This window comes from Urocampus carinirostris, chromosome 14, assembly GCF_059441175.1.
Source record: "Urocampus carinirostris isolate Australia breed hairy pipefish chromosome 14, RoL_Ucar_1.0, whole genome shotgun sequence".
Taxonomy (NCBI): Eukaryota; Metazoa; Chordata; class Actinopteri; order Syngnathiformes; family Syngnathidae; genus Urocampus; species Urocampus carinirostris.
In genome coordinates, this window is record NC_142362.1 from 9,646,280 (window position 1) to 9,670,620 (window position 24,341).

Consider the following 24,341-nt stretch of genomic DNA (forward strand, 5'->3'; position numbering starts at 1 on the left):
GTTTGTAATAATCTCTGCTCTGTGCAGCCCTTTGAAACTTCATGTGATTAAGGGCGTCACAAATAAACATGATTTGACTCCTTGTTTCTAATGTCTTTCTCATTATGAATCAAACTGCCAGAGAACATGACTGAGTTACAGCCGGCATAAACATGTATGGTTCTTGAGGACCACCGATCTTTAAGCTTCAGCAAAGTCGAAGTTATAGTTGAATATGAAGGAGACTGTATTTCCTTTATAGGACTCTTGAGAGCTGTTGGCTTAAGATCTTGTCAAGGGAGACCAACTTGTGAATAAAAAGCCTTTTTAACACACAACCACACAGGCGGCCACAGCTGTTCAAATGTTACGTCACTGACTTTTAGTAAACAGGATGTGGGAGATAATCCCGTCTTGCACTCGCAGTGGTCGAAGCTCTAGTTATAGCTTTGTTTGAATATACTAAGGAAGGGAAAAAAATCCTCCGGCACCATCTGGTCACTGGAGAATAACTTTGGTCACTCAATAAACATACAGATTGAATATCCTGTTGGAGTTCTGTTCACTTTCTATGTTTGCTGGGGTTTAAATTGTTGCAATCATGCCTTTTAATTTATTTATTAGAGTGTTTTGTTCTGCCCAATTAGGTCTTGTCTCGTCACTATGCTTGTTATTTTCTAGTTTTTATTCGTTGTTTCTGGGATTTCTGTCTAAATGTTTATTAAGATAAACTTAAGATAGATACTTTATTCATCCCCGTAGGGAAATTCACACTTCCAGCTGTATCCTTGTGTTGAAAATAAAATAATAATAAAATCAAAGACATAGAATACAGAAATACCCAATATAACTTGTTGATATAGAGTATTTAAATAGTGCTACAAAAAATACACACTGTAATAAAAATAGGGTAATATGCAAATGTGGGGGTGGGGTTTAATGTCGGCTTTTACTCCCCCGGGTGGAATTAAAGGGCCTCATGGCATGAGGAAGAAATGATCTCCTCAGTCTGTCCGTGGAACAAAACTGTGACAGCAGTCTGTCGCTGAAGCTGCTCTTTACTTACTGTAAATTAGACTCAGAATTACAACAATTTTTTTTATTTACGTTCTTAATAGAGACTAAGTCTAAAGTTCAAAATGTGAACAAGAGAATTTAAAGGCCCTCAATTAAACTTGTAGCATTTTGATAGATAGATACTTTATTCATCCAGATGATAGAGATAGATAGATAGATAGATAGATAGATAGATAGATAGATATAGATAAAAAGATGTCTATATACATGTCTAGATAGATAGATACACTTCATTCATTCCCGTAGGGAAATTCACACTTCCAGCAGTATCCTTGTGTTGAAAATAAAACATTAATAAGGTAAAAGGAATATAATACATAAATACCCAATGTAACATGTTGATATAGTGCTACATAAAATGCACACTGTAATAAAAATATGCAAAATGGGGTAATATGCAATGTGGGGGTGTGGTTTAATGTGGGCTTTTAATCCCCCAGGTGGAGTTAAAGAGCCTCATGGCATGAGGAAGAAATGATCTCCTCAGTCTGTCCGTGGAACAAGACTGTGACAGCAGTCTGTCGTTGAAACATAAGCACAATTTTCATAAGCACAATCTTTGAAAATCGAGTTGACAAAAACCCAGACAGTGCTCAACTAGTTTTTTTTTTTTATATTTTAGTTTCTTGGTTGTTTTCATTGAATTGTTATTTGTTTTGACGGTATTTCCTTTTCTGTATGTGGTCTATCTTTTAGGGTTGTTGTATTGCGAAATGAAATTCTTTGCTCTTCGGCTTCCTGCTTCCCTGCACTTGGGCCCTGTGGCTTTATGCCCTGTGGCTTTATGCCACCAAAACCCTCAGCAGCTGCTACTTGCAGTGGCCACTGAATATATCTGACTTGAAATTCTTAGAAAGCAATTTCTTTTATCCAGTTGTCTGTGTTCAGTTAGATGTTGTTCAGTCCAAGCTTTCGCTCACGTATAGCCCATGAGAAAAAGCACTGAAAGAAATATATTTTTAGTTGGCATGTCAGGGATATACAATGACAGTAAGGTTGATTTATGGTCACTGTCACCTCAATGTTAATGGATTGAAGTAAACTAGTGTGTTTTATTAAAAGTTTCTTACTCTAGATAGATGTCTAGATAGATAGATAGAAAGATGTCTAGATAGATAGATAGATAGATAGATGTCTAGATAGATAGATGGATAGAAACTTTATTCATCCCTGTAGGGAAATTCACACTTCCAGCAGTATCCTTGTGTTGAAAAATAAAATAATAAAATTAAACATATAGAATACAAAAATACCCAATATAACGTGTTGATATAGAGTATTTAAATAGTGTTATGGAAAATACACACTGCAATAAAAATAGGGTAATATGCAAATGTGGGGGTCGGGTTTAATGCGGGCTTTTCCTCTCCCGGGTGGGGTTAAAAAGCCTCATGGCATGAGGAAGAAATCAGTCTGTCTGTGGAACAAGTTGCTTATAATAGAATAGTAAGTTGTTTAATCCATTCCTAATGAACCGCGTTGTTTCAATATAGTTGTCACGTCTTTTGATCATGTGTCAGTTGTGACACATTTGTTATGTCCCTACGTTGAAGTGGACAGGTGCACTTTAGTAGCCATTTTCCACGTTATAATTTTTATTTTCCCTTTATAAAGATATTGTTATGTCCCTTAAGTCGCATTGCATTTTTATTTCGCATGCGATATTTGAATTCTTAAAGCAGTTCCCCTGTGATGGATGATGTTGTCACTTGCTATGTCCCTTTTAATGATTAAGTTATCAGTATCTATGCATTTTTTTCGGACAATGAAGTAAACGTTGCACTCGACTTGCTATTGTCATGATTTGCCCATTGCCCTCACCTGTGCCTGCTCGTTTGGCTCCAGCTACTGCTCATTTCCTGATTAGTTCCTGTCCTATTTAAACTCAGTACTTTCATTCACGCCTTGTCAGTCCGTCAGCGAACCTCTGCACTTGCAGGGCAAGCATTTTTTGACTCTGGCTCCTGTTTTGTTCCCGACCTGTCCTGGTTCTGTTTCCTGTATTGATACCCGATCCAAGCTCCGTTCTCCTGTACCAGATACAGGAAACAGGGTCTGGATACAGGTATCGATCCCTGATCCAAGCTCCGTCCTCCTGTCCCAGCTACCCATATCACGATTCTTTTACCTGTTTCGATCCCTGATCCAAGCTCCGTTCTCCTGTCCCAGCTACCTGTATCCTGATTCGGTTTCCTGTATCGATCCCTGATGCAAGCGCTGTTCTCCTGTCCTAGCTACCTGTATCGTGATTCTGTTTCCTATATCGATCCCTGATCCAAGCTCCGTTCTTCTGTCCCGGCTACCCGTATCCTGATTCTGTTTCCTGTATTGATCCCCGATCAAAGCTCCGTTCTCCTGTCCCACCTACCCGTATCCTGATTCTGTTTCCTGTATCGATCCCTTAATAAAGCATTGTGTGAAACGTTACGCATTTGGGTCCTCTGTTTTTACAGGTCGTGAGATTTATATCCCACTATATGTATGAATTATACGATATTCAGTTGTTATGCAGTCCCTAAATTCCTTGTAATGACAAAGTTAACAGTTGGTGTTCACCAGGTTCGCTTGTGATAGTTTTTTTTACAGTTCCAATTTTCTTCTGATCCAATGATTGCAGTCCTATGTCCTTTTGATGATTAGGTTGTCTGAGGCAGAGCAGCATTTTTTTGACTAGAAAGTAAACGGTCACACTTCACTTTTCATATCCAATTATTTATCTTTGCTGTCATATGTCCAGTTACAGGATTTCAGTTGCTAAGCAATATTGTATTCCCTGTAATGGCAAAGCTAGCAGTTGGGATCCCCTAGCTGTGTCACGTGTGATTTTTTTTTCAATTGCTGATAGTATTTTATCATAAAGTCAACAGTTACTATGTCCTTTTAAATGATGAGGTTGTAATTGGCTAAGCAGTTGTATGTCCTTCGTGACGATGTTGTAGGTTATTATGCTGTTTCTAAGGTTCCCTATCCCTATCCGTCCATACGAGCAGTCTGAGGTTACTTCTATGCATCCCGTCCTGCTTTCCCTATCAAAATATTCAAGACAAGGTTTCTTTGTCATCTGAAACCAGCCCTACTCTGTGTTGTTTTTTTATTGTACTGTGGATGAACTTAAAAACTATCGTAAATTCCGAAATGTAAGCCGAGACCTTTGTCAAAAGCTTTCCACCCTGCGGCTTATACAATGAAGCGGCTAATTTAGACATTTTTTTCTAACGACCGCCAGGAGTTCCCAAGCAGTAATGGTAAGAGTGAGACACGTGGAATAGGTGTCGAGTAATACGCAAATTTAATGTAACTTTGCACTTTGTGCATGAATACAACTAGCATGAACAGACCCTCATCATGGAAAAAGTGTCAATTGAAAGGGGAGTTCTAACTACCATATAGGGAATAATTTTACGTGTTTATTTTTAAACGGGAAAAATGTGGCAAAATGAATGGATTAAAAGAAGCAACATCCAACGAAGAACCAACGAAGCAGAACTGTTTAGGGCAGATTTCTATTGATCTGTCAGCATTATTGTGTGTTTTAGAGTAAATATTTTACACAGTTGGATTCTATGAATTGTCATTGATGTAACAATTTTCGTGGACATTCAAAGAAGTTGAAGACGGTCAGGGGAAGTAATGGTGAGGTACCCTGGCTTTAAAATATACTGTTCTCTTGTTTCAGACTAATCATGATGTCTCTCTGAGAAGTATATTTTCTATCTATCTATCTACCATGGTCATATCCCTCAAGAGGGGTGACCGACAGCAAGACAAACACATACTAAAACAAAGAAAATAAGAAAGGGAAAAGTAGCAAAACATTTTCGGACCATAGCCAACCCAAATGCCCAAACACCCACAAGTTAAGCACCTTGGCACCCAAGTTGGTCATGCTTTCGTCCCTACAGATGAAACGGGACACAAGGAAGCGGCCATGTCACTCGGGTCAGGGTGACACAACACACTCTTCTGTTCAACAGCAGGGCCCGACAGCTTTTGCTGGTTTACCCCTGCCGCATCATACAGGTGCCCTGCCCATCCCTTAGAACGCGTCCAGACAACCACTATCCATTCATAACACTTCTCCACTCATTCCTATCACCAACAAGAGCTCTAGATTCCACTATATTACATTACATTTTATTATATTTTCAATCCCAAGAATTTAAGCTTTCCAATGACACTTGGCATGACGTATTTCAGTGACTGGTTACTTCACACAGACACGTATTTGTTTCTCAAAAGTCCATCAAGGGGTTAAGGTATCGTATATTATTAAAACTTTCTGTCTACCGTCTTTCTTTGTAAATATCTCATGTATTAATGTGGGCACATGCAGCTTATAGTCTTGTGTATGTACGAGATGTTTTTTTTTCTTCTATAAATGTACTGGGTGCGGCTGATGGTTGGCTGCGCTCTTTAGTCCGGAATTTATGGTTCTTGTTATCTCTGTGTGCTAACTCCACAGGAAATAGTAAGAATCTGATAAAAGTAAACAGGTTTTTAAAATAATATTACAAAAGCCCATGATGTGACTTATGGAGATTCTATTTAAAGAATTTCAAATTTTAATATTTTACCTCCATAGAAGCGAAAATGTGTTTTCAAGAATAGTATGCCTCAAAGTTAATATTTTAGCATCTGGGTCCATCTCTATATTTGGGCGACCACCCAAAAAAGCTATTAGGCTGTTCCTGTCCTGTGATAAGTGGACAGCTCATGGAAACTCGGCAAAGCTTTTGTCTCTTCGGACAGGAGAAATGTCCAACTACTTTTTTTTTTTTTTATCAATTTCTCATTTCTACTGCGGGTGCTAATTGCACAGCGTTGTAGCAACGAGAATGAACAAGATGTAACAGCCAGTGTTGAAAAAGTCTTGCTGGCGAGCTGATGTCATTTCACTGTACATTACTCAACACACCTCACAATGAAGCCAAACGGCAGAACTCTGCTAACGACTCGAGCCGCTAATGAATTTCGCCTTTTGATCGACTGGCCAGTTTAATTTTTTTTTCCCCCTCAAAGCACGCTCCATTTCTCAGAGATGGCGGATGCGTCCGCCTTCATTGGGAGATGAATGATAAGCGACGGCGTGTTGTTCGCAGCCGGTCTTCCTCATCGCAGAAGACACGGGTCACTGATCATTTTGTTGGTGATTGATCAGACTCATTATGTGCTCTCCTCTCTAGGAACGGCTGATATCTGTCCTCCGAATAAAATCAACTGTGTTGACAAAGCACTTGGTAAGAAACAATCCACCTTCATTTCTTTTCTCATTACACCAAATAACGCAACACAATGGCAATACTGTACAACAGTGGTCAACAACCACAGGGCCGGGGACGGGTCGTTTGGTAGCATGCTACACAAACGAATAAAAGTTAGCTTAAGTTTGACTTATAGCGTATATAATGCACACTTTCTTTTTAACCACAAAAGAACGCAAAGCCTTGGTTATACACTACGTTTTATGGTAGTAAATTAATATTTTCGAGCGATGATTGATCAGTCGAAAATATTGATGGCCACATTTGCACAACATTGGATACAACGGGAATCGTACCCGGATTGCGGCGAGGAGAGCTTTATCTTTATCAATGGACCACTAGGGGTGAGGTGACATAAGGCTTTTTATCTTATCATCACAATATTTTCATTCACGGTACCACATTGTTGAATACGTGGGCCATGATTAAAAGCATTTATTGACAACATAAACTATAAACAAAATACAAAAATACAATTTACAAAGTATTTAAGTGTTTTCTCTATTCTATAGCATTCGTCTCTGGTAACGTGAATAAAAATAGTATAATATAGTAATTACATTGTGGATTTAGGCTCATTATTATTATAAATATTGTTATTGTAATTAATGTATTACAGATCCTATCCTACTTAAGACTATTTGACTTACATAAAACGGAAGATACGAAAAAAAAATTGGGGATGTCGAAAATATCCGGACATATCTGTAAGTTAGATTTTGTATTGTGTGCATCTTTTTCTGAGTACAGGACATTACTATAATGCTTCTTTCCGCCGCTACCGGCGTGTGGTGGCGCTGTGAGAGCTCACCCAGCATCCACCTGAAGAAGAAATCCGGCTTCTACTTCCTAGTTCGTGTGAAAATATACTACGTGCACTGTATCTCTAGCGCGCTAAGATCTTTTTATTGTTTATTATATCGTGCATCCATTCAATATGGTTGGTGTAAGGTGTAAAGAAGAGGTGAGCTGTTTCTTTTGAAATGAAAGCGGAATAAGAAAGCTTGATGCGGTTGAGAAAATGGTCGGAATGCTTTTTTTTCTCTTGAAGCCCATCTTCCAAAAGTAAGTTAAACCTTATGTTATTTATCTTTATAGAGCATATCATTTTCTGAAATGATTATTTTTTTAGTACAAAACAATACAGGTTACCTATACAAACCTTAAACATATTTATATAAACCTTAAACGTTCCTGAAGCAACTTATGAACAAATTCAACTGACGAACGATCTCATTCGCAACTAGGGTAGCGTTTGTACCAATAGTATTAGGCCAGGCCTTAAGGATATTGTCAGACATTAAACAACATTACATTACATTGGTACAGAAAAGGTTGAGGACCAATACTGTGCAAGATTTATATATGTATTTTTCAATATAAGTAATACCATAGCCGTGAAGACTCTGAATATCTTAAAATGACTTCCCCATTGTGATTTTGTCACTTTGAATGAGATGACCTCCATTGTTGAACTGTTAATATTAAACGTATTCGTCATTTCTGCGCCTTCTTCCCCGACTCGAGTCTGATCTCAGTTGCAGAACAAAAGTGCCTTGCTTTCAATAACATTAACCGCCGCATAAAAGAAATTATGCGAACCGCCAGACGTTTAGTCTGTATGTGCTGTATGATTTTGCTTTTTTCTGCCATTAAGGCCTCAAATTTAATTAAGCCCCCCCCCCATTACTACGTCTAAGACTTATTCAATCTATTAAAACGGGGTTTTATTCATATGGGTAATACTCATGAATACCATTACGTGAATTATGTCTTCTTGATGGAAGGTAATAGTTTAAAATATCATTTTTAGAAGGTTCCCTAGCGAGAAATATCCCTCATTGTTCTCTGGATAAAATAGACTGTATTGTGAATTGTTCATTCTCATTCCTATCACACCAGAATGAGTATTTTCATACTGCCACGAGTCGTCAGTCTTTTGAATAGAATATTAACAGTAACGTGTCAGTCAAAAAACATTGTCTCAGAAGCATGCATGCATTATACTGTATAATTATACGTCTTAACGTGTTTAAGGGGATTTAAACCATTGTACACTAGTGTAAACGCATCTTTTTGTGGAACGGATCAGGTTTAACAGCAAAACTAAGGTGTGGTCGATGTGTCACTTGCTGTCAAAACAAATCACAATTGTAATGTCGGTTGAAAGTTGGTTTTGTTGTCGCGTAATTCACGTTTCGAAAACAAGATTGTAATCACAATGCTATTTACAAAATCAAAACAAAGCAACCAACTGCAGCAACTGCCTGTATTGTTATAAAACAAAAATGAAAGGCTTTTTTTATGCGAGAGGTTTTCACACGCTGAAGTAATATTGGAATCTTTAACTGCTCCTACCTCAGTTACGTGCAGTGAGGTTTGTTTCTGGTGAGGCAGTCAAATTTACAGATACATCAACATAAAATCTTATCCTCATTTGATTGGCAGAGAAAGATTACACTAGATAAGCTGTGGCATAGAAAGTTTTATTCCCTCAAATTATAAATGAAGTACATACGCTGAAAAAAAGCCATACAACAAAACATAAATTACAAGATGGGTCGACATGCTATTATCTTGTTAATTACAATCACTTGTCAATTACAAATCAGAAACCCTGGTCTCTCTATCGCCCTCTGCCATGAGGCAAGAGATTTGCGTGCCACACTGCTTTGCAGACTCTTACCACAGTAATACGTAGTAGCCTAGATGGTAAGGCGCCCGCTTTGAGACTGGGAGGTCGCTGGTTCGCGCCTCGGCCGAGTCATACCTAAGACTTATAACATTGGTAAAATGGCGGCGCCCTCTGTTGGCTGCGGCTGCATCGGCTCGCTACAACGGGTCAGGTGTATCGACATTTCGTTCTTACAAAGAATGACAATACAAAGGAAATTATTATTATAAATAAATTATCCATATTATAAAATTAAAATTCAAGTAGGTACAAGTTATGTCAAAGACACTCAGCATAATAAGTTGGCTAGTGTTAATCATCTAACGTTAGTGTCTCACGTTGCCATTTCTTACTTTGTAAACAAGCCGCTTTTATTGTGATTAACCAGTGATTCAGAACAGTAATCTTCCGGATATCACATGTATTGCAAATTGTTATGTGCTCTAAAGATTATTACGCTGGATTTAACTGTCAAATTAGCAACGGTTAAAACAGGAGACAAATGTTCAAAAGATAAAATGAGACACCAACCAGCAATGAAGAACTGCTAAGCATCCAGACTTTTAGAAGCTTTAAGATCAGCACAGGTGTATGGGGATACTCCTATTCAAAATATACTGGTACAGATTGTGTGGATAGAAGTCAGGCAGACTGGACGATTTGGTTGGATCTGTGAAAACGTCGGGAGGAAGACTGTATAGGTTGATAGCTAGCGTTGCTAAGGCTGTCCTCAGTTTCTTCTCTAAATCGCGCTCTTTGTGCTTTCCGACTGCACCTAACAGCTGCAGAATATGTTTTTGATTATCCATTACTAATGGTATTGAATAGTTTAGCTTTTTAAGGCTGTCGTCTACTGTTTACTGTCGCCTGTCACGGTGTCGTCACGTGGTTAGGTCAATTAAAGTCAAAAACTGAGCAGCGATTGTGCCAAATTGCAATGCATGAAAAGGTATGATTGTGTCATATGAGATCTTGAAATGTCACATCATAAAATGACTTTTTTACCACTTTTTCGTGAATGGCATCTAGTTTAAAGTGCGTCAAAACGCAAACAGCATATGATTCCCACTTTGAACCAGATTGATGAAATTCTTCACGCAAAAATCATTTAAAAATATTGGTCCAATAGTGCACACTCTTCTTCCAATTCTGTCCAATTTTCTGCATTCCCCCAAATTCCCCGTATTGTGTTTGTGAGCCTGCAGTTAACAAACAAGTATTTGTCCAACGTTACGTTCCAGCACAGCTGCAGAAAACCAGCGTTGATAGCTGTCCATGCGAGACGCCGTGCAATCTCACCCGTTACGGCAAAGAGCTCTCCATGGTCAAAATCCCCAGCAAGGGTTCGGCCCGCTATCTCTCCAGGAAATACGACAAGTCCGAAGACTACATAAGGTAGGAGATCAGCAGGATCACCCGGGAGCGCAGATGCGATTCTCGTAAAACCCATCATTAACTCTGACCTCCAGGCTGCAATCACTTGCAGACAACGTAAAACATAACAACGCAATGTTTATTACAGCATCAGCAGACTTTTTGTTTATCATTAACAATAAATCATTAGTTGGTGTACCGGAATACCCTAAGATCAAATTGAAATTACACAGCATTGATGCAGCAGTTACCATATTTCCAGGACAATAAGGCGCACCCAAAGATTAAAAAGAAATTCCCAGAAGATTGCAGGTGCACCTTATTATCCAGTGCGCTGTATAGGCTGGAAAATATAGGCTACTCAATAAAATTGGAAATGTATAATTACAATGAAATGCCAATGATAACTATAGTTTTGTTGACACTAAATACAAGGATAAATAATATCAAAGGATTTTGAACCTACAAGAAAAGGAGACAACTGTAAAGAAACAAACATAACAAAAAAACCACAATGCCAAATTCCAAATCTGTTTTAAAAGCCCTCCCATGAGACCCTTTCTTTTGATTGAATATCATTGGTAACAAACAGCAGATCTGCCCTAAAAAGTGTGGAAGTCAAACTACAGCATAGGTTAATAGTGACAATGGTGTAAACAGTGAGAAAGTCAAAATAGCGGACAGTGAGGGATAATAGTCAGAATAACAAACTGGCATCTTATGCATTCACCTTTGCAGGTGTCCAGTATTAAAACAGAATAATCCCATACAGACGCTCCCCTACTTACGACCATTCGACTTACGAAAAACGGTAGATACGAACATCCGGACATTGCTGTAGTGCTTCTTTCCACCGCTACCGGCGGCGTTGTGAGAGGTCACCCAGAATCCACCCCGAAGAAATCCGCTTCCTCTTCCTAGTTCGTATGTAAACATACTACGTGTACTGATTTTCTAGCACGCTAAGAACTTTTACGTTTTTATTGGTTAATATCTCATGTATCCATTCAATATGGTTGGTGTAAAGTGTAAAAAATAGGCGAGCCGTTTCTTTTGAAATGAAAGTGGAATAAGAAAGATTGATGCGGTTGAGATCGCTTTTTTTCGCCCACTTTCTACCACAGAGGAGGAAGTAGCCTAACTTTTGAAGCCCAAGTTAAATTTCACTTTATTTATCTTTATAGAGCATATTAATTTATGAAATGTTTATTTTTAGTACAAACAATACAGGCTATTTATACAAGCCTTAAACATACTTATATAAACCTTAAACATACAAAATATAGCACTGAAGCAACTTACAAACAAATTCAACTTACGAACTATCCTGCGGATCTTGTTCATAAGTAGGGCAGCGTCTGTAGTTTAGCCATTCATGAATGGATCTATTTTAGCAGTGAAACACTATTTTATAATATTTTATAATTTTTGTGTTCTACAAAGTAAGTTTCCATAATTTTTTTTATTTATTTTTTGCAACCTTAGCCATCATAGTAGTTAAAATGTGATGTACCTGATCGACAGGTGTTTCTTAGATATAAACATTTTTTTCACAAAAGACTATTTTTAAAAGTGCGCCTCATAATCCCATGCGCCTTATCTACCCAAGACCCGAGCTTCTGGTATAAGCTGCATATACCAGCTCAGTAGCCTAGATGGTAAGGCGCCCGCTTTGAGACTGGGAAGTCGGTGGTTCGCGCCCCGGCCGAGTCATTCCTAAGACTTAAAAAGTGGTCGGCGGCGCCCTCTGTTGGCTGCGGCTGCATCGGCTCGCTACAACGGGTCAGGTGCAATCGACATTTCGTTCTGTGTACATTGTTACACAGAATGACAATACAAGGAAATTATTATTATTATTATTATTATTATATATTTCCACACACGTGGAGGCCAGTTCTTAGGAGGTTAATGTCCAGAAAATACATTATTTTAATCATTAATTAATCTGGTTCTGAGGAATCCGTTGATGATTCTACAAACTAATATTACAAGTACAGCATTGTTTGACATCTTTTCGTTCTAATGTCTGTGTTCTCATGTTTTGGTTTGCTGTATTTTAATATTGTGCTTTTCTTAGAGACAATTTCCTGGTATTGGACATCTTCTTTGAAGCGCTCAACTTCGAAACGATAGAGCAGAAGAAAGCCTACGACGTTGCAGGTTTACTAGGTACGGCAGCATTGTTCAATGCCTTACAATGGGGTCTTGAGATACAAGTTTCATTCATTCCTTGATGACACTTGTAACCCAAGGGAGAAGTGTCTTCCTGTCAAACTGCCATGTAATTATGTATACATTTTTATTTTAAAGGGACACTGTGTAATATTTGACCACTATTTCGCTGTATTGTGTATTGCAACCAAAAAAGAGAGCTAAAAAACACAAGCAAGAATACAAACTAGACTCGAAGTGCACCATTTTTATTCTCATTTTATGCCCATGCTTTCACAAGGTGTTTGCTTTCTGGGGGTACCCATAGAAGTAAAATGGCGGACAATTATGAGGCTAATGTTATTTAAAGAAATGATAATTTATTGACTTATGAGTATTAAAAAAGCATGCTATATGAGAGTTTATGCAATGCTTTTTACTACTAGGAGGGGCTAAATAATACACACTGTCCCTTTAAGAATTTGATCGTTCCCATTCTTCTCCAGCCCCTCCTCTGTATTGATTTTTATTTATTTTATATTTTAAAAGGTTGCAACAGTGTAGCAGCTTCGATTTATTCTATCTTGCATTAAAGGGGGTGTGGCCTTTCTCTGAAACTTGGGGGCGGAGTCGAGACAATCCAAGGGAGATTTGAAGCTATATTTCAAGGGACAGTGTGTATTATTTAGCGGCTTCTAGGGGTAAACGTCATCAAACAACATTGATTTAAACAATGAGCAAAAATGCATGATCATTTAACAAATGGTTTTTAAATACTCGTTGGTTGACAAATGTCTATTTGTTTTACATAAAATTAGCCTCACCTAGAGAGAGCACACATGTCAGCCTTCTTACTGCTAACCGAAAAACTAAAAACAAACAGCTAAGCAAAAAAAGATGAAAATAATGGTCCGGCTTGTTCACTTTTAGTCTCCATAGTTTGTTTTCTTCCTTGAGCTTTTTGGCACGTTTTCAGTTGTGCTACATAATACAGTGACATCAAGGGGTCAACTAATACACACTGTACCTTTAACGTTAGCTAGCAATTTGACAGCACTTCTTTGCTTGAATCACACATTTTTGTCCACAAGTCATAGCAAAATGTTACCCCGATCCCGTGGAACAACGAGGTTTTTTAAGTGAATTAAAAACTGAAATAATCAGCAACTTTTTAAAAATCAATTTCATTTGTTGTTATTAGGTGACATTGGTGGGCAGATGGGGCTTTTCATTGGAGCCAGCATCCTGACTATCTTAGAAATATTGGATTATATCTACGAGGTAAGTATGTTTTTGGAGATGATTTTCTCTAAAATACCGTACTAATTCATTTGAATCAAATTTGGCGACTCGGTGAAACTTTGCCATCATGATGATTTCCCAAAAGTGCTCTTGGCAATTCGCTTAAACACAACTGGCCCTTTTTGACCTCCTTCCAGCGAGCCAAGACAAAATGTCGCCTCGTGTTCCCCTTGGACTGATTGTCATTTATCGTGCGGGCTGATTAATGTCACGCCGCCTGATTTAACCGACGTATCAGACCCCAGAGTTGCTTATTTAGCATGTCCCAATCGGATGTTTGCCATCACGTAAGCGGTCGAAGAGAAGTTCCAGAGAGAAATGTGAGAAACACAACGGTTAAACTGGACAAAACAGGATGAAGGACTGCATAGAATGACGACAAATTTACACTAGAAAAAAAAATAAAAATAAACAGTAGCTGAATGAAGAAAAAAATTGTAGTACAGTATTGGCCCGGTTATCCCGGTTTATGGGTAGCCTGACTTGAAAATCCACAAAGTAGCAATTCCCTTTCATAAAAGTCCCCAAAGGTTAAACTTACCTTACCGACACTGTAACAAAAGTAACAACTGTAGATCTACAAATAAAAACACAGAACACATAACAGTTGAATGAATGGTCTTTATTGTCATTGTACAAAAGTACAACAAAATTAGAGGGCGTCTCCTATCAGTGCAAGAAAGCGATTCAGAGCTAGCATTGGGTATCCTTGGTTTGAGCCAGATGATCTGCATTTATATATATATAGCGCTTTTCAAGTCAATGACTTCCCAAAGCGCTTTACAATGTGCTCCACATTTCCCAATAGCGGCCTTGCAGCCATCTAAGGTGCTAACCTGCTTATTGGGGGTGTTAGGGGTTCAGTGTCTTACCCAAGGACACTTCGACATGTAACACGGACGAGCCGGGATTCGAACTGGGATCCCTTGATCCCAAGACGAGCACTCTACCTCCTGAGCTACTGCCGCCCTAGATCTTCATGATTAAAATGCAACCCCAATGTAGCAGTTTCCAATGAGTGTGAAGGTTATGTAGCCAAGCCACATTAGGCCACGGCTGCGACGCCGCTATTGTCTTCTCTCCCAACCCAGCCTCAATCTCCTACCAAACCCAATAACAATCCACGGTGCACCCGCTAGTGATCACTATTTCTTTACACTCTCCTGACTTTTTCAGAATACAATTTAATTGATGTATTTCTTTTCAATGTAACGAGCCGCTGAAATACTAGCTATAGCTTTAACCGTGCTTTGCAGTTTGTTTTGGGTGGCCACATTGACTTTTGTACTCGACCACCCCGGCTTTTAGAAGCACCAGTCTATCACACTCGTGCACACAGGCATTCACACCCCCCCAACACACAAAGTCCTCCTCTTCCTATCCCTGTGATGGCATTTGCTGTGTGCTGTCTGCTGCAGAACACAATGCACAATACGTTTATATCTATGACAATAGAGACAATAACGGCTTTCCAATTTTGCCTACACATAAGGCTTATATAAGGGGGATTATAAAGTGTGTGTTTAAATTTCTGGACAATTTGGGGGTTTGGGGTCTGGAAGATACGGTACTGAGAAGATGGTTAAAATGTTCACAATGTGTATGGTATTTTTTGAACAATAAGTCACACAACAGTTGATAGTTTGGCCTGGGGTGCGACTTAAAATCTAGTGAGACTTATGTGAAATTATTATCACATTATATGATTGAGTAAACACTTATCACAGGTGCTGTACATCACCTCAAGTTATTTTCACACTAAACTGCAAGAGGGCGGACATTTTTCATAACGCAAGAAGGAGGCGTCTTGGCGTTTTTGGTTTAAGGAGTTGTTTAAAGGTATAAGTGACACAGATGATGAACATTTCATGGGATTTAGTTATTTGGAGTGAAGCTGATAGTTTGGTGAGCATGGTATCTATGCTAGTGTTATCTGGATAACTTAATATGTTTCGTCGTTACTGAAATTACCAGCCATATCAATCATGTAACGTTCGTATACTGTACGAACTTATTCAGCTTGTTGTTCTCTTCTATTCTAAATTGCCTTTTAATATGACATGTATGTTTTTAGTATTCGATTATATAAAATAGATTTCCCCCAAAAAATGCGACATTTCCATGTTTCTTTCTTCTTGATTATACATTTTTTGTTTGGTTCGACTTATAGTCCGGAATAACCGGTACAGACGTTCCCATACTTACGGACATTCGGGTTACGAAAAACTTTAGACACGAAAATATTTTCAGAATGTCGAAAAATATCCAGACATTTCTGTAAGTTAGATTTTGTACTGTGCACCTTTTTCCGAGTTGAGGACAGTGCTGTAGTGCTTCTTTCCGCCACTATCGGTGTGTGGCGCTGTGAGATGTCAACCGGCATTTACCCCAAAAAAGAAATACAGCTTCCTCTTCCTAGTTCTTGTGTAAACATTCTATACTGTATCTCCAGCGCGCTAAGAACTATGACATTTGTATTGTTTAATATCTCGTGGATTCATTCAATATGGTTGGTGTAAAGTGTAAAGAAGAGGCGAGCCATTTCTTTTGAAATGAAAGTGGAATAAAAAAGCTTGATGCGGTTGAGAAAATGGTCGGATCGCTTTTTTTCGGCCACTTTTTACCACGGAGGAGGAAGTCGTCTAACTGTTGAAGCTCATCTTCCAAAAGTAAGTTAAACTTCACTTTATTTATCTTTAAAGAGCATATTATTTTATTAAATTATTATTTTTAATACAAAACATGTTACTTATAAAAACCTTAAACATACAGAATACAGTACTGCAGCAACTTACTAACAAATTCAACTTACAATCGTCCGGAACGTATCTCGTTCGTAAGTAGGGCAGAGTCTATACTTTTCACCTCTTATTCTTAGGTCAACATCTCTGCTTTGGCTGAATTTTTCACACGCCACAATGACTGTCTTAGTCCTCCTTATCTCTCCTTTTCTTCTGTCCCCATTTTCACGTCAGGTCTTCAAACGCCGGCTCCAACGTGTACTGAGGCCACAAAAAGAGGAAAAGAAGAGCAAGCCGCAGGCGCAGCCATCTACTGTTGCGACCGTGGGTGTGGAGGAGATGAAAACAGAGGTCCGGCACGTTCTGTACCATCTTTTTAATGTCTTCCCGGCGGCAGTGTAATTCTATTAAGAAAATAGATGGGAATATTCTGGGAAAAGCTTATTATTTTTCCACTTGTGCGCTAATAGCGTCGCAATGTTTTGAATTTATTTCAGCCGTTTGCTCAGAGGCCGGACTTGTTTACGAGCGAACTTAATGTGGACGTATTGCAAATTGATACAATGTTTCTGTTCACGGCTTCTGCTGTGCCGGCAGTGATGAAAACAACTTGTTAACTTCTTTCTTCTTTTGTTTTTTTAACAGTATTTATGTTTTGTATTTCCATCGGAGGCTCGGGCCAGCGTGTTGTCATTATCACACTGAGCTTTAGTCTACTTTTGTCGTTTTCTTTGTTGACATGCTTTCTTCTTTAATTGCGTTATTTAGGTCGACATTAAATTACCGGCTTCTAAATTTGTGCTAGTCTGCAACATCGACTGTATTATGATTCAATTTGCATAATGAAGAGGTAATCATCGTTCAAGCCACTTGTCAAACTCATGGCCTGTGGATGAATTGTGGCCTGCCACATCATTTTATGTGGCCCACGAGACAATGCTGAGAAGCGCGAGAGAAAAATGAGCTGCATCACATTAAAAATTATTGAGTTTTAAATATGTACACTGGGTGTTTCCAAAGCCAGGCGCAACTCACAAAGCAACCACTGTTTCTGTATTCGCTGACTACCGTTAATCAACCAGAGAACATTGAAGAAGCCCATATCACTGCCATAATAGAAATAGAAGTCATGGATGTGCTGTTTAAGGCAATACAAAAACACAAAATTTAGCTCCTTTATATGAAATCTAACAGTGAAGTTCTCATATAATGTATAGGTAAATCTTTTTATAAAATAAAAAAAAGCAGAAAGACTTGTAAATAATTTATTCAAACATTTAAATTTATGTTTGTATGCTATTTCTGTCACCCGTCTCCACGAGTTCCCTCGGGTTAAATGAATTTTAGTGGAAATTGATTAAATTGATGTTCTGCCCTTTTTTAAGGCACCATTGCCAAACACTGGTTGGTGGGACTCCTTTACCACTAGGGTGTAAGGGGCACCATTTCCGATGGTGTGTTTTGGGCAAGTACAGCTTGGTGGCACCCATCCCTCTCCAGGCCAACATATGCCAAACACTACAGGACAAATAATCTTAGTGAAGGGAAATTAGTGAGGAAAAAAACCCTCAAATCAAATCGTACATCCCTGAAACATTAGTAAATTATGCTAATTTACTAGTCTGGCTCTCGTGAGAATGTTATTTCCCCCAAGCTAAGAGTTTGACACCCCTGTCTTAAAGGGACTGAGTGTATATTTAGCGCCTACTAGTGGTAATTAAAACATCATTAATAAATAAAAAAATATTGATTTGAATAATGAGCAGAAATACACGATTTTTTTTTGAATACTCGTAGTTGTGGAAATTTGTATTTGTTTGCCATAACATGAGTCTTACCTAATGTGTGCTAACATTGTCTAGCTGAATCGGAAAACCTGTCATTTTCCCCTTTTTTCTTTTCTCATTGTCTCGCATTTATTTCTTCTTCTGTTATGCTTTTTCTCATTTTTTCCCTTTTCTATGCCTTTCCCTTTTCTTTTTGTCCTTTTTTCATTTTTGTCTTTTTTTTCTTTGTAGGCTAGGCAAAAATGTTGCGGCTTGGTCACTTTGAGTCTTGAAACTTGTTTTCAGTAGCATTTAACAATACACGGACATCTAGTGGTCAAATATAGAGACACGTCGCTACTTAGCGCTTCAGTTTTTTCCGGTTCACTGCTGCGCAGATTTTCATCGTGCATGATGTTCTGCTTTCTGATTGGCTAAACAGAGGAAGATGCTTTCTATCGCCAACAAAGTTTACCTTTCTACCTGCTAAACCTAATCAGGACCCACATGCGGGTCTCTGGCACTCCCTAGTGGCTCCTTGGCACTTTTTCAAAAATGTTTGATTTCTGTAGGACAGAACCGGATGATAAATGCAGTTTTCCATAATGGCCACATGATTGCCGCAAAGTATCATGTAGAGTGAAGTAGATCGGGTCCTTAATTCATAAAGTTGTACAATAGCACAGCAAATTATTCTTAAGATTATAATTTGACAGTAAAAAAGTTATTTGTAAAACTAGAAAACAATTTATTTTTAAGTACGTAGCTTTTATATGTCAATAAAATGATTAAGCCTGTAAATTGGGTCGGTTCTTGAGTACTGTAATACTTATTTAAATAAATAAATGTCTCTACTTGGCAGATTTTCACGCTTTGCGGGGTGTTCTGTCCACCATTATCCATGATAATGGATGGATTACTGTGACACTCTCCCTTTAATTATTCAACGAATGACTTGACATACTTTCAACAGGACCCAAGCGCAGTGACACGAAATCACCCAGAAGGGGCGTACGCCAACACGATGCTCCCCAATCACCACCAACCCCACCATCACCATGCCGGACGCCAGGGTGTTTTTGAGGATTTCACATGCTAGATGCTAACGAGCAACGTTTCCTTGTTTCTGCCGCGTTCGACAACCGAAGGGGAAGAGAAATCTGTGTTTGTCGCCTTCACAGAGAAACCCCCCCGGCCTCCCGCATCAATCGCCAGTTGTTCGCTGCCATCTGCGAAAAGCTCCAGCCAAAGCCCAACACCAAACTTGATATGCTAATATAGCACTTGTATGTACAATGCGGAAGCACCGAAAAGACACTGCATTTTGTTTTTCTTTGTTGTTTTGTCAGGATGGAACTCCTTTAAATTTGTCCTACTTCAAAAGAGAAGTTGGACATTTCATGTTGTTTTAGGACCAGTTTTTCCGAAGGCGATTTCCTCTCTGAAAGGAAACGAGCGAAAGACTGCATGGGACCTCGGCGGGATTTATACTCCCCCCAAAAATGTTTCTTTATTGATTTCACCTTAGAGCCATGCCGACTTATTTTTTGCTTTATCTCAAGCAGGGGGTGGCAAACTACAGTAAGTGGGGGCTACATGTGGCCCGCCAGGGTTTTCAATCCGGCCTGCCAAACAAAAATGGTAAACTATAAAATATACACCGTATTTTTTCGTGTATAACGTGCATCCATACATTTTGATGACAAATCGTTATCAAATTGTATTTCACTTTTTTTCTCAGCTTAAACTTTGCAGTTGGAGGCAACGGGAATCAAATTTGGGGCGCTGAGAGCACCGAATCCTAACCACGGAATCTCCAGTGATATGAATGACATACGAGATGACATACAGGGGACAAATGTAATTTGTTTAGCATTTCACATGTTACGATGACAATAAATTATACTTGATACTTCTATTCTGAGCATTGTACGTGACGAAAGTTGTTGAAACATTTACTGACAACGTATACTATGAAAACAATACCAACATGAGATTTAAAATAAATGTATCTGATGTACTTTAAAGTCTGATTAATCATCAGATACACCAAAGATTTGTTTACCTCATTTTGCCTTTTTGTTTTTATATCTTTCAGGATGACATTCTGTTTTCTGCATTATCCAACATTTGTCTCTGGTACCGTGACCAAAAAAGTGTGATAATTCGATAAAATCAAATCCCTTTTCATATGTCATTGACATCACTGGTGGTCTAGGGGTAAGGATCTAGCGCTCCAATCACCACGATGCGGGTTCTATTCCCGTTGCACCCAATGTTTTGCATTTGTCGGCAGTGATATTTTTTAACCAATCAATTGTTGCACAAATACAGTGAAACCTTGTGCGTAACGTGCACCCAAACTTTGACTTTCTTTTGAGGTAAACATGTGTTATACACGAATAAATACAGTATACACAGGTATACAGACTTTTTTTGTGTATTTTCTTTTTATCAAATATTCATCGAGATACTTATCAAATTTCATGAAAAAACATTACTTTTCAAAGCCATAAGCATTTTGAGATGTTCATTTAACATGATCAAATTTAGTGCTTAAAAACAGGGGGATAATGTATTACTAAGCTTTAATCAGAACATATCAAAACAAATTTGATGAAACGAATCCTTTTAATGTAATATGGTTCTACATTTCTTTTTCCACTTGCATTGCCGAGGAATCGGCTTTGAGAATCAATTGGCAAATGCCCCAAAAAATTAAATATTTCTATTTCCTCCCAGCTCGGACCCTTTGCCATATTTTTGAACCCGCAACTCAAAGTTTGCCCTCATCTAAAGCTGTAGCCCCCATATGGAATACAAACTGCTGACTCCTCATTGCAACGTTGAACTATGTAATCATTTAAAGAGAAACTGAGATCTATATGTTCTATATTGTATACAAGAGGAATTCTAACTTAAACAAAGCTCTTTTGTGGTATTGTAATTCAAACGGGGTGATGCAGGTGGTCATTATACTTTTTTTTTTATTCAAGTGGCATCTTTCCACATAATGCACATAGTCTGATTTGTGGTAAAGGTGTTAGCGAGTAGCATTGTACATTGTAACAAATCATTGTAAAAAAAAAAAAAAACAATGACAAGAATGTGAGAGAGATTCTGTTTCGATGGCTGTTTATAATGCATAATATATATAACTTAAGTAATCCTTTTGTTATTTATAAATTTTAGAGAAATAATTTTATATGCGATCACGATTGTAGCAATTGCTGTACACTGAAAATCTACAGATGATGGAGAATATCAATACATTTGTACAGGTAAGAACAATCCTTTGTGGACATCATTTCTCAACACGACATGTACTGTGGAAATTGGAACCTCAGAAGAATCTTTGCACAAAAACATTTAAACGAACCGATTGTACTAGAAAACATGTCAGAATTAGGTCTTATTAAGTCATCAAAATTTTAAAAATGCATACAACCTGCTGTTGAGAAGAATCCCACCTCCAAGGACAGACTGGGAAAATTCAGCAGGAGGAAGAGAGTCTGGAAAATAAGTACTAAATATTATTGGATCAGCCATTCATTTCCATTGGCCTCTTGGACCCATGCTAGCCTATAAAGCACAAAAATGTCCTTTTATATTTCGGTTCAAAGATCCCTTTACCGTCTAGGTCGTCGGTTATAAAACTTATTAAAAATAATAAAGTTTTTGAGTCAACCACTTCTGGGTTTCTTTTAGCTGTTAAGCATTCCTCATGGTTGGCTCATGGTTCGAGTAATGCAGAATTAAAATTGTGAGATTTTACCAAACTTGGCTCGAGATTTTTATGGAAAATCTGAATGCAGTCAGCCACTTTGAGGTTTCCCTCCACATTCCTTTCCGACCCGTTTACCAAAATTCTAGCACAATTCCCGACTGATCAAAGAGAAGTGTGCATGCGTACATTACAACTTCCATGAGTAAAATAATAATGTTGTCTCAAGATAAGCCCCAAAAGCTTAAACTCAAAGTTGAAGCAGTGTTATATTGACAGCATTATTAAATGTAAATGTTAAAAAAGAAAAAATATATATTTTAAGATCAGCTTATCTTTTACAAGATAGAATTTTCTCTGTTAATGAATATTTTTCATCAAAATAAGTGTCGAGAACCACAGAATATCACTGTTATTGTATTAGCATTCCTCCTAAAACAATCTGAATTCATCAGATTTGAATACAGGAAATGTAATAAAAGTTTCTATAGTCATAATAATAAAAATCAGAGTAGCATATAATGAAGATGAATAGATTATAGTATATACTGTATGTATTTGTTTTATTAAAAATCCTTAATAGTCACTTTTGTATTAACCTCATATTTATTTATTTTAGTCACAGTAATGGTGCCCTATTTAAACACCATAAATAATTGTTTGAATGTTTGTGTAAAGTTATTTATTTTAAACTAGTTTCACAAAAAAACAAAGCGCGCTGGGAAAAGAAATGTTGATTTTGAAACACACACAAATAAAATTTAATTACAGTAGGATCACTTAACAGGTTTAACACTATAGAATTTTGTGTGGCTGAATTAAAAGGAGTTCATTCCCACAAGTGAAAATGAAATAAAAACATGATGTATTTATGTACTGCATCTACCTGATGCCGGTTTCCGTTTCACTATTTAACCAATTCAGAAAATATTAATAAATTAAAGTATTTAGACTTATGTAACAACACCGAGATCAACCCTTTAAGCAGTGACGTGCAATCAGGAGAGGCCGGTGAATATAAAAGTAAAAATATATTAAATGTTTATATTAATTCAGTGTTAAAGTTCTTTTAACTTCGCAACTTTTGTATTTATCTATTTTTCAAAATGTTTAAATGTTCTCATAATCATCATAATACAATTAGTATGTAACGTATTACAGTGCTGAGCCTCTGCAAATGCAGAGTGAGGCATGCAGTTCCCCTGCCTCATAGCAGAGGGCAATAGTGAGACCAAGGATTCCGATTTAGCCACAATCGAAATATTGATATTATCAGCAAGATAACAGCAAGGAAAACCCATTAGGTATTTTTTTCTTGTTGCATGGACTTTGTTTTATAATAAGATTACCTATTGATGCTCCCCGCGACCCTAGTGAAGATAAGCGACACAGAAAATGGATGGATGGACCTATTGATGCTTTAATTCAAAAGGAGCAGCACATATACTTCATTTCTAAGTTAAGGTAAGACAATAAAACATATTTTCGATTCTCCAGTTTATCAGTTGCTTTCTTGCTCTATCTGTCAAATGAATAATTCATACATTTGTAAACCTGACTGCTCCACCAGACATTAATCTCAACATACGTCACTACCTATGAGGGTTAGAGTAAAAAAACTTACTAGTGGAAACCTGTGTGAGATATAATACCCCAAACCCCACCCCCACCGCCTCCCCCCACCCCCCGTACTGGCGTGAATGGGTTTCCATAGGGATAGCTTTCCAATCCATACCGAGCAGATGAGGTAAAGGAAAAAAAAAACGGTTCCCACAACACAGGTCAACTACTGAGGATGAGTTTTCCGAAGCTTCCAAGAATTGAGCCTTGTGACTGAGTAAATGTAAAACATTGAGATATAAGCACGTGTCCAGCGTCAGAAAACTCGCTAAATGCGTTGCAGAGTTAAGCAAACATTTTTGACAAGCAGCAAAGATAACGCTGATGTAGATCAAGCCCTTAAAATGGAGTTCAGCAATTCCAACTAATCGAGTCGATTGGCTCCAGAAATGTCAGCATCACTAGAATGTTAATCGGGGTTAATTAGGTTTTTTTTTTTTCCTAAGCAGTCTCTTACGCTTTAGACCTCATTTAGACTTTACTGGTCTATCCATAAAAAGCATACTGTTATTTTTTGTGTCTAATATTAAGCTCTTTTTCTCACTCACAAGAGAAGTGTTCCATATCTAGAGTATATAAGGTAATATGACCTATAGAGAAGTTCACACATTGTCCAATTAGTTGCTCAATTTCTTGCCTGAAACTTGTTAAATATCCTACAGTATTTGGCTT

At 37.9% G+C, this 24,341-nt stretch overlaps 1 protein-coding gene and 1 long non-coding RNA gene across 4 annotated transcripts in view; one reads left to right on the forward strand and one right to left on the reverse strand.

Moving 5' to 3' along the window:
• Positions 1-21,754, forward strand: part of asic4a (acid sensing ion channel subunit family member 4a) — a 413,457-nt gene extending 391,703 nt beyond the window's left edge. Inside the window, exons 8-13 of the mRNA XM_088352525.1 lie at positions 6,240-6,293; positions 10,233-10,386; positions 12,443-12,534; positions 13,718-13,797; positions 16,794-16,910; positions 19,299-21,754. Of these exons, the coding sequence (XP_088208651.1) occupies positions 6,240-6,293; positions 10,233-10,386; positions 12,443-12,534; positions 13,718-13,797; positions 16,794-16,910; positions 19,299-19,424 (623 nt within the window). The 3' untranslated portion in view covers positions 19,425-21,754. The remainder of the gene's footprint in view (positions 1-6,239; positions 6,294-10,232; positions 10,387-12,442; positions 12,535-13,717; positions 13,798-16,793; positions 16,911-19,298) is intronic.
• LOC148352592 (uncharacterized) overlaps positions 1-24,341 on the reverse strand; it is a 44,862-nt gene that overhangs the window by 7,291 nt on the left and 13,230 nt on the right. For all 3 annotated transcript variants that reach the window (XR_015852662.1, XR_015852661.1, XR_015852660.1), the window contains exon 2: positions 21,774-21,837. This is a non-coding gene — a long non-coding RNA (uncharacterized LOC148352592). The remainder of the gene's footprint in view (positions 1-21,773; positions 21,838-24,341) is intronic.